The following is a 9,586-nucleotide window of genomic DNA, read 5'->3' as shown; positions in this document are numbered from 1 at the left end:
TAAACTTTTTGATTTTCAAGATTATATGAGTGGGCATTATTTGAAGTAAAAGTCTGCGATAACTATAATTGCATGAGAACATATTGAGAGAAAGAGTATTAAATGCTCTATCTTAAAACAGATCTGAGATAAATCAAGCTTACATTAAAAGATCATTGTCACTCTCGTTCCTTCTGGCGAAATGTTTTAATACTTCATTTGATGACACTGCTTATTCGATGTGCTACTTTCGTGATAAATAATATATTACTCAAACCGACACTGGATGTTTCGTTCAATCTCGAAGCGACTAATTAGCAGCAGTTGCTTCGCATATGGATGATTGGCGTTGTTTAATGCGAACGATCACAAATATAAAATGATTACACTGATTAATTGAACAATCGTATTTTGTGTCGGACATATCCATTGAAAAGGACTTTCTTACGATGATTTGAATAAGTGTTCAATGTCAAGTTGACAATCTAGAAATACTAGTCGAGTACTCTTTGTGGTGACTAGCCACGAAAATAAGATGGACAATTAACTTAAAGAGTGTTTATCAAAAATGTTAAAATTTATATTTTTCAAGAAATAATATTTGTAAAAAATATTAATTACATAATTATAATAATTTTTTTTCTGTTTTATCCAGATTTATAATTATTTGTCTCGATTAGTTATGCATTTTCTATATCCCATAATTTGTATATAGCTTTGATATTTTATATGTATAAATGACTTTTCTAATTAATAGGATAAACTTCACATAAACTAATAAATCCATCCAACGATATAGAATAGAGAGCGAGAGTAGACTTGTAAACTCTTCTCTTCTTTGAGAAGATTTCATTTGCTGCTAAAGCTTTAATCTGCATATATTTAATATTCATTATATAATTCCAATATAAATTTTAGAAAGTAATCTAAATCTCTTGAAAAAATGAGACTACTAAACCATAGACATTTATAACTATCAGGATCACGTCTGCTTATATCGGAAAATGTCTGTATCTTTTATTGTACTATATTATACTTGCTGTAAAAAATTCTCATATTTTTATATTTTAAATATTTTTTACAAACCCAGCGCATAAATTTAAAATACAGAAATAGTGCTCAATTGATTTCCTTTTATGTACTTTTTGTTAATCGGACAATAATCAATATTCAGCCATATTATAAAAAAAAACTTGATCTTGATTAACATTAAGGATTAAAACAAGAATTACAGAAATGAAACGTTCACCTCGAGAACGAGGAGCGAAAGCAACGCTCGATCGTCATCGGACCGGTCGATCGTCTAACTGTAAATACCGAGCAACTTCTTCCTGCGGATGGCATAGTAGTAGCTACTGATGGATCGATCATATACCATCAGCATCCGCTCTGTCTAATGCCCGAAGCGACGACGCTGGATTTTTATACGACACATACCTGTTTGTGGAACGCTGGACGATTTCACGCCTCGAGACAGTCGAGATTATTCCCAATGCTCTTTGTAGATCTAATACAGATGGTTTTTCTCTTCTTGGAATGTTTATCATATTATATTTCGTCTGCAGATTGGAAATATTTCGATAACTCTCAATGATGGACATTTACAGAAAAAGATTTTATCAAGATATACAAAAACCTATTTTCTTTCATTTGATTCTTCATTTAATAGTCTTTGTTAATACCGAACTATTATCTCTTCTATTATCATCATAAATGAGAAGATCATCATAGATGAGAATCTATAAAAGTCAGACAATAATAGAGCGCGATTGCATTTGTGCAACATAGATCGATTTACGAGACGAACAATAATGATGTCCGATAAACTCACAATCAAGTTAATTGTGATAGCATCGCACATCGAATGACATCGATTAACTGCAATAAGATTAATTTCAAGATCATTATGTTATTATAACTATGACACTGTAATTGTTCTTTTCATTTTTAAACTATAAATTACTTCTGAAATATCTTCAAACCTCAATCAATCTTAAAAACAATTGCACATTATAATACATTTTTATTATTACGTACATTTATTAACTTTTAATTGGTATTCCGAAATTTTCTTAAGTGATATTTACATGATGTAAACTTTAAATTAATATATCTTTGCTTTAAGTTAACGTAATTAAATAAATTTTTTCATTTAGGTCAAAATCCAAAGAATGATTATCATAATTTTATATATAGATCATAAAAAATAGTTGTTACACATAAACAATTTTTTATAACATAATTGAAAAAAAATGTTTGCATTATTGGACCCATCAATATTGATTAAGATTAGCTTCTTTTTTAAATAAATTGTATATTTATTTAAATAAAAGTATTTCAAAAGTACAGGACTCTCAATATCAAATAATAAACGAATAGAGTTCAAAGGGTGAATGAAATTCAATGTATAAAAGCTTTCTTTTTTAATAACGAATATGATTACTTATGACGAATATAATTAATTACGACCACATAATTATACAAAAACGCAGTAATTTTATATTTTGGTATATTATAACTTTTGTATCTATGAGGAAAACCGAGCTCAACTCGGCAGCCGAAACATGTAATGTAATGCGTTCTTATTAAGTATTCATTCGTAAGAAAATATATACAAATTTTCAATTTTTTTGTATAATTATGTAGTTATAAGTATAAGTAATTATACTCATTATTTAAAAAAAAATAAGCTCTTATACATTGATTCTTATTCGCTCTTTGAACTCTCTATTTGTTTATTATATAAATATCTCAGTTATACAATTAAAATTTAAAATAAATCCAAAGCCAGATATTTATTGATATTTGAAAGTATTTATCTCTGAATATAATTTTTATAATAAAAATCAAGTTGAGAATATGATTCAATGAAAGACTTCTATTATTGTGAACTGATATCTGAAGAAAAAAGATGCTCTAATCTGAATTAATATATATCGACAATCTACAATTAAAAACGAAATCTATTAAAAGAAGTCCAATTCTTTTTTATTATTGTACAAATGTATAGAGATAAAATTCTGCACATTAGTAAATTTTTGCCGAGGCGAAAGCATATCTGAATCATCTAGCATGAAATCCGCCACCAAGATATTTCTCAGATAGTAGTGGGCGCGTGAGCAACAACGTTAAGATCCGGTGCAAATTGCTCGTTCACGTGGATCATCGAGCTCTCAGACTCGTCGACTCTCCATTCTGGCTGGAATATGGGATTTGGTGTCACAACGAGGCAGAGAAGTAGTCCGCGGCTACGTGAATTAGTAATCAGGATGTGTGTCTCGCGCAAGTGGCAAACGCATTTTCGTATACGCACGCCTGCAAAGAGGGGGCGGAGAACGGGGAAGTAATACAAGTGAGAGAGTGTGAGAACAGAGAAAGAGAGAAAGAGAAAGAAAAGATAAAATAAAGATCGAAGTGACGGTACGATTCACACACGCATTCTTCGCGCTGTCGTCGTGCCGCAGGAACGCCATTCATTATTCATTGATTCGCGCGCAAGGATTGCAAACAGGTATTCGAATTGCTGTCCAAATTCTTCGATTAGAAAAATCGAATTTCCATATCCAGTTTGGTTATATATGCTAATTAAAAATTAGCCCCTGTATAATAAATAATAAATCCATATATTTCCCTTGTACTTAAATAATTAACATGAATTACATTTGTTCTTACAAATTTTATTGGAACAAGATCTGCAAACCACACAAGCTTCTTAAAATAGGTAATTCAAATACATTCATCCTAAAACCGTCAAATGTTATTTACGGTTTATTAGTGCAGTGTAGTTTGCTCGCACTTTTGTTGTACATGAAAGGCTAAGTAAGGCCTATATTGCTATTCACATTTTCTTATGACTTTAAAAATTTTGTCGGAATTTATTTTTTCATTATTTGTACAACATCCTCATCATGCATCACATGTTGTAGTCCTACTCGTTGAGGTGAATATTTCGTACTTGTACCCTAAAATATATAATTTATATACACGCACGCACGCACGCACGCACACACACACACACACATGTATATTTAGAAACTATATTATATTCTTAATTACATTGTTAATTATATCAAAATATAGTATATTGATGTACACATATAATTATAGATAATTAATAACTTACCCATACAAGGGCATATTTAAATTGTTGGGCAAGAGTACGGTGAATTGCATGACACACATGCTCTACTGTTACTCCTTTCCTTAATATTAAACCATCATCAAAATCAGGCGGTTGTCCAGGTTTTTTTGTGTATACCCTTATCAAAGATAAGTATTCCCATAATATTTCCAGCAGAAAGTCTAGATTCAACTTCATATTACAACTGAAAAAAAAAATTATAAATAATAAAAGATATTAAAAAAATACAAAGTGTAAAAAAAGCAAAATATTTTTTAATGTTTTATATCTTACCTAACTACAACACTATTAGGTTGCCTAGCGATTCGATCGACTTCTTCTATCGATATTTGATCTATCTTATTATATACATAAAGGCATGGCAAGTATACTCGATTCGCATTGATAACATCGATCAATTCATCAGCACTATAATCCTCGCGAAATAGGACCTCGGCATTGAAGATTTTATATTCATGTAGAATCATTTGAACTAATTTTTCATCTACTTTTGTCAAAGGACACGTTGAGTTAAAGGCTAAACCACCACCTTTCTTCACTTTAAAATATATATTCGGCTTTTTCTTATTGAGTCTTATTCCAACTGATTCCAATTCTTTTTCTAACAACTGCCGTTGAACATCTTGCTTGGTTGCATCTAACATCATAAGTACTAAATCCGCCGTTCTAGCGACAGATATAACTTGCCTCCCTCGTCCCTTTCCCTATTCAAAAACGTAATTCAAAAAAATTATTTGACATAGTAATATGTAAGCAATGATTTTGTGAAAGATAATTATGATAATCTGTATAATTTACCTGTGCTGCTCCTTCGATTATACCGGGTAAATCCAGTAATTGTATATTGGCACCTTTGTATTCTATAACACCAGGGATACATGTTAGGGTAGTAAATTCATAAGATGCAGCTTCTGATTGAGTGGCAGTCAAAGTACTGAGAAGGGTTGATTTGCCAACTGATGGGAAGCCAATTAATGCAACTCTGGCATCGCCCGATTTTAGCACATCAAAACCTTCGCCCTTCTCAGATTTTTTCGCCGGTTCTAAAAGTTGGGATCTATACTTGGCGAGTTTCGCTTTAAGTAAGCCCAGATGGTACTCAGTAGCTGCAATTAAATTTCATGTTACATTTAAATCTCTTATTTCTTCGTATCTTTTCATTTAAGTTACGTGTTACAGTCGTGATAATATTGAGAAACAAAATGGAAAGGTAGGTTAAGGGAAGCAACGTGACAATGTCGGCCCAGTATTCACCTTTGTTCTTCTGCGTGCGAGCAATCTCCTTCTCAATTTCTGAGATCTTTTCTAATATCCCCATCGTGATGTTAAAACTCGTTAATGACAGTATTTATTATATATATGACATTTACTGAGAATCAACAAATAGCTCCAACTAGCGCGTGCGGCGATAATAATTTTCAGTGACAACTGGTGACAATTGAATTGACAGTGACAACAGCGCCAATCACATGACTAAAGTTTAAGGGCCTTACGCACAATAGGGTCGGTTTCATCACTCTGATTAACCTAGGCTGCGTTCCATTTCACGCATGATGCGCATGCTGCATTATTTATCCTTAAACGGGAAGTACAGACTCTTGCATAACGCATAATGATTCTGGCACTAGAGCGATGCGCGCAACACGCGATCCAATGACAGTATTTTTAGAATAAAGCTGTACACTTGGATATCGCGTGTAGCGCACGCTGTGCCGGAGGCATAAGAAATTGAATCAAACAAAGTTCTTTATTTCTTGGAAAGGAAGAAAACGGAGAACTTCAATTAGTACATTTTCTTATGCATAAAACATAAAGCATAAAGAAATCAACCGATCAGTCCTTTATTTTACAGAAAGGAAAGAAATAAAGGACTTTGATTGATTCATTTTCTTATGCCTCATGTATTATGCATTATGTAAGGCCGATATTCATAGTCCAGTTTTGTTTCAAGATCTTAAGTAATGTCTTAAGACGCTAATGCAGCGTCTTAAGATATTATCTGATTGGTTCGTAACTTCTTAAGATCGTACTTAAGACGGTTTTGAATATAAGATCTGATTATGAATACCGGCCTAACAGTTTGTGCTTCCCGTTTTATTCACCAAATGTTAAACAAGGATAAATAATGTATCATGCGCATTATGCATAAAACAGAACGCAACCCTTAATCGGTCGATTAAGTCAACCGTGATTGATCACTTCTGCTGAATAACAAATGCAATTGATCAGTTCAGCTGCAGCAATGGCTGCGTTCAGCGAATTCAACAGTTGAGCGCTCGCTGCTATTGATATATTTTTCCAGATCTAAAATGCTGATTGGATAATATAAAAGAATACAGCAATAACAATGAGCGCTCACTCACTGTTGAGTTCGCTGAACGCAGCCAATGTAACAATGGGCTAACTATTAATGGGCGCATTCAAATTGACAAAGCGGCTAGCCTGCTCGCCTAGCAAATGAATATAATTGATCGTTACTTATAGATCCAACCAATCATATTCAATCGCTCGGTAAGTATGCCTAGCCTTTTTGCCGTCTTGAACTTGTCCAATATATTCTTCCAGATATAAAACGCTGATTGGATGATCTAAAAGAATACACATTACAGCGAGCGTTCACTCAACTGTTGAATCTGCTGAACGCAGCCAATCAATCGATTAAAGATACGGTCCATTTGGCGTTACAAATATTTTGATGCGTTTGATTGATTAATCGGAAGAAAGAATTTTACTAATTGACCAATCAAAAAATATGCTTCGAAGTATTGTAGCATCAAGTGGACTGTAGCCTATGTTAATCGAAGTTGGTGAGACCTCATAGAACAAATATTAGGAATAGGAATAAATATTAAGATTTCAACCTATCACACTGATATACTGGAATATAGGGTTTCTGGTAAGTTGAAATCTTAATGATGCGGCCACAATAGAAGAAATAAGGAATAATGATTCCAACTTATCAGAAACCGTATATTCCGGTATATCCGATATCTGATAGATTGAAATCTTTATTCCTTATTCCTAATTCCTTATTTCTTTTGTTGTGGCTATACATATTTATTCTTATTTTCTAATATTTCCTTCATTATGCGTAGGGTCTAAAGAGCGTTTAGAAACTTTGGCTCTGCGCACAATAGAAGGAATAAGGAATTAGACTGACATCCCATGACACAGAAATTTACAGCGAAACGGAACAGTTTGACATGCATCTTTTTCTATAAAAAGAGAAACATAAAGTGTGTTAAATAAGGAAAGATTCAATACCAATTTCACGACGCGAAACAGATCGGTCCATAGACTATTCATAGTCGATTCTTACATATAAAACTGTCTTAAATACAATCTTAAGATGTCATAAGTCAATCCGAGGACTATAGCATCTTAAAACATTATTTAAGACTGTTTTAAAATAAAAATGGACTATGAATATCGCCCCATGTTTAGTGTTTCACAATTGGCAGCCTTTTTCCCTAACACAACATTCATAGACAGAGACGACGGAGATTTAGAGAGAAATCTTTGCAAACTAAGCACACCCCTGTTATCCCTTTCATCATGTTCTGGATGCACCCATTGGATGCTTTTCAATTGCTTAACACATCTTAATACAAATATACACAGGAATGCACAAAGTGTATCATTGTGCACGATTCAATTGAGACAGAATGTATACGCTGTGCATAGTTGAGATTCGTTTCAGATAGAGTTAGATTAAATGTAGCTTTTTCCACCTGTATTAAATAAAAAAAAGTAGAAGTGCCAGTCCCTCAACATCTTCCAACCTCATTTATAGCCGCCGCAGTTAGTAACATATAATTGTCACTAGAAAACACAAGCTCTTATACAGCCCTCGACTGAATACAGATGTAGCGTTGTGTTGACGATAATGGACAATTAAAACTTGAGATTGATTTTGTATCTTCAAACAAGATGAAAATTACAAAAGCGAGCAAATTTACTAGGTGCTGACCAATAAAATAATCAGTATTCTAATAAATTCCCTCACTTTTATAATTTTCATCTTATTTCAAGATACAGAATCGATCTCCTTGTGTCGCCGTGTGCATGAAAGTGTCTAGGGATATTGCAATTGCATGGAAAGCACCCATTAATGTTACGTTTATAGTTGGTGAGATTTTTTTTCTAATGTGTACCTCTTATTTTTTAGATTCATTTCTATTCATCAGAATTATTCCGCGTTGGTAGAAAAAAAAATCATGAGGAAAGGTATCACACTAAATTTATTTTGCAAATATCGATGATATTTGCAATACGAATGTTGAATTCTAACAAACCTGAAATAATGCAAATTAAATTACAAAATATTATACAAGAAAATGAAGTTTTAAAAGAAAGATTTCATCATTTACAGGATGATTTGACACATATAAAATTCTTTATATAATATATTAATTCCTTGATCATGATGGTTAATTTTCCACATATTTCCAATTATATTATAAATTCTGTAAGATGTTCTTATTCTAAGAGATAAAATTTTTAATATTATTTCTAATCATGACATACATGCTATTTATATAGGATTTATTGAGGATTATAGCTACCTAAGATTTCAAAAATGAAAGTTTGAATATGTATGTTTTTAATATTAAAGCGATTTGGTAATAAAAATGAAATTTGTGGCAAAATAATTGTTTGATTTTTTAATCATAAGAAACAAAAGATTAATTACAAACATCATAAAAAATATATATATATCATTAATCAAGAAAAATATTTATTCAACATAAATTTTTAAGATATATTACACATTTATTATAAATTGTCACAAGAAAAGAAAAATATTGATAATTCAATCACATAAAATGATCATCAATAATAGATTATAGAATAATTCTAAACAAATAAAATAAAAATGAAAGATACTGTAAACAATCCGAAATATCACTGAGATCATTTTAAATTTAACATACATAAAAATGTGATATTACAAAAAACTATAATACCTACAAAATAATAATTTTGTTTTAATCAAAAATAATTTTATCTTCAATCAGTATTTTTTTGTGCATAATTTTTCTGAACTTATTTTTTTGAACTTATCAACCAATATGCTCCCATAATCTTATTTCCAAAAACTGATGATATGTTCTTATTAACAGAGTTAGTCGATAGTTGTTTTACGGATTGATACAAATTGAGATTAATTTATCCCTAACATAATGACAAGTGCTTAAACAGAGATATTTCAAAGCAGTATGAAACTAAGATACTGTAAACTCATTCAGGGATTTGTCTAAGAATAATAATTTGAACTTGGCTTTCCATACAATTTTTTCTGCCCCTTCGAGAATACTTCTTTATTAATTCTTATTTGAGCTCTAAGAGTATAATTTGAAATAGCTACAAAGGTAGATAAAAAAAATGATATAAACGTCAAATCAGAATTATTTTGCAATTTCAAATAATAATCTTCATATTTGATGAAATTCCTCAACTTGAAAA

General features: G+C 31.5%; 1 protein-coding gene across 1 annotated transcript; it reads right to left on the bottom strand.

The window, feature by feature from the left end:
• Window positions 1-3,854: 3,854 nt before the first annotated feature.
• On the bottom strand, window positions 3,855-5,438 carry LOC105621807 (developmentally-regulated GTP-binding protein 2). Its single transcript, XM_012203263.1, has 5 exons — window positions 5,375-5,438; window positions 4,919-5,226; window positions 4,394-4,824; window positions 4,103-4,304; window positions 3,855-3,941 (listed from the first exon to the last, which is right to left on the bottom strand). Exons 1-5 carry the CDS (start codon window positions 5,436-5,438, stop codon window positions 3,855-3,857), a joined length of 1,092 nt encoding a protein of 363 aa, XP_012058653.1.
• Between the last annotated feature and the right edge of the window lie 4,148 nt (window positions 5,439-9,586).

Source organism: Atta cephalotes (assembly GCF_000143395.1).
Source record: "Atta cephalotes unplaced genomic scaffold scaffold00002, whole genome shotgun sequence".
NCBI lineage: Eukaryota > Metazoa > Arthropoda > Insecta > Hymenoptera > Formicidae > Atta > Atta cephalotes.
The sequence above is the reverse complement of the archived record's forward strand: the minus strand, read 5'-3'. Positions and strand labels throughout refer to the sequence as shown.

What these genes read in the sequence shown, in the direction of transcription:
- LOC105621807 (XM_012203263.1), bottom strand. Translation starts at nt 5,438, where the DNA reads ATGGGGATATTAGAAAAGATCTCAGAAATTGAGAAGGAGATTGCTCGC. An exon ending in TCGCACGCAGAAGAACAAAG is followed by an intron (nt 5,227 to 5,374) that starts GTGAATACTGGG and finishes ATTTAATTGCAG; the next exon opens with CTACTGAGTACCATCTGGGC. An exon ending in TTAAATATGCCCTTGTATGG is followed by an intron (nt 3,942 to 4,102) that starts GTAAGTTATTAA and finishes TATATATTTTAG; the next exon opens with GGTACAAGTACGAAATATTC.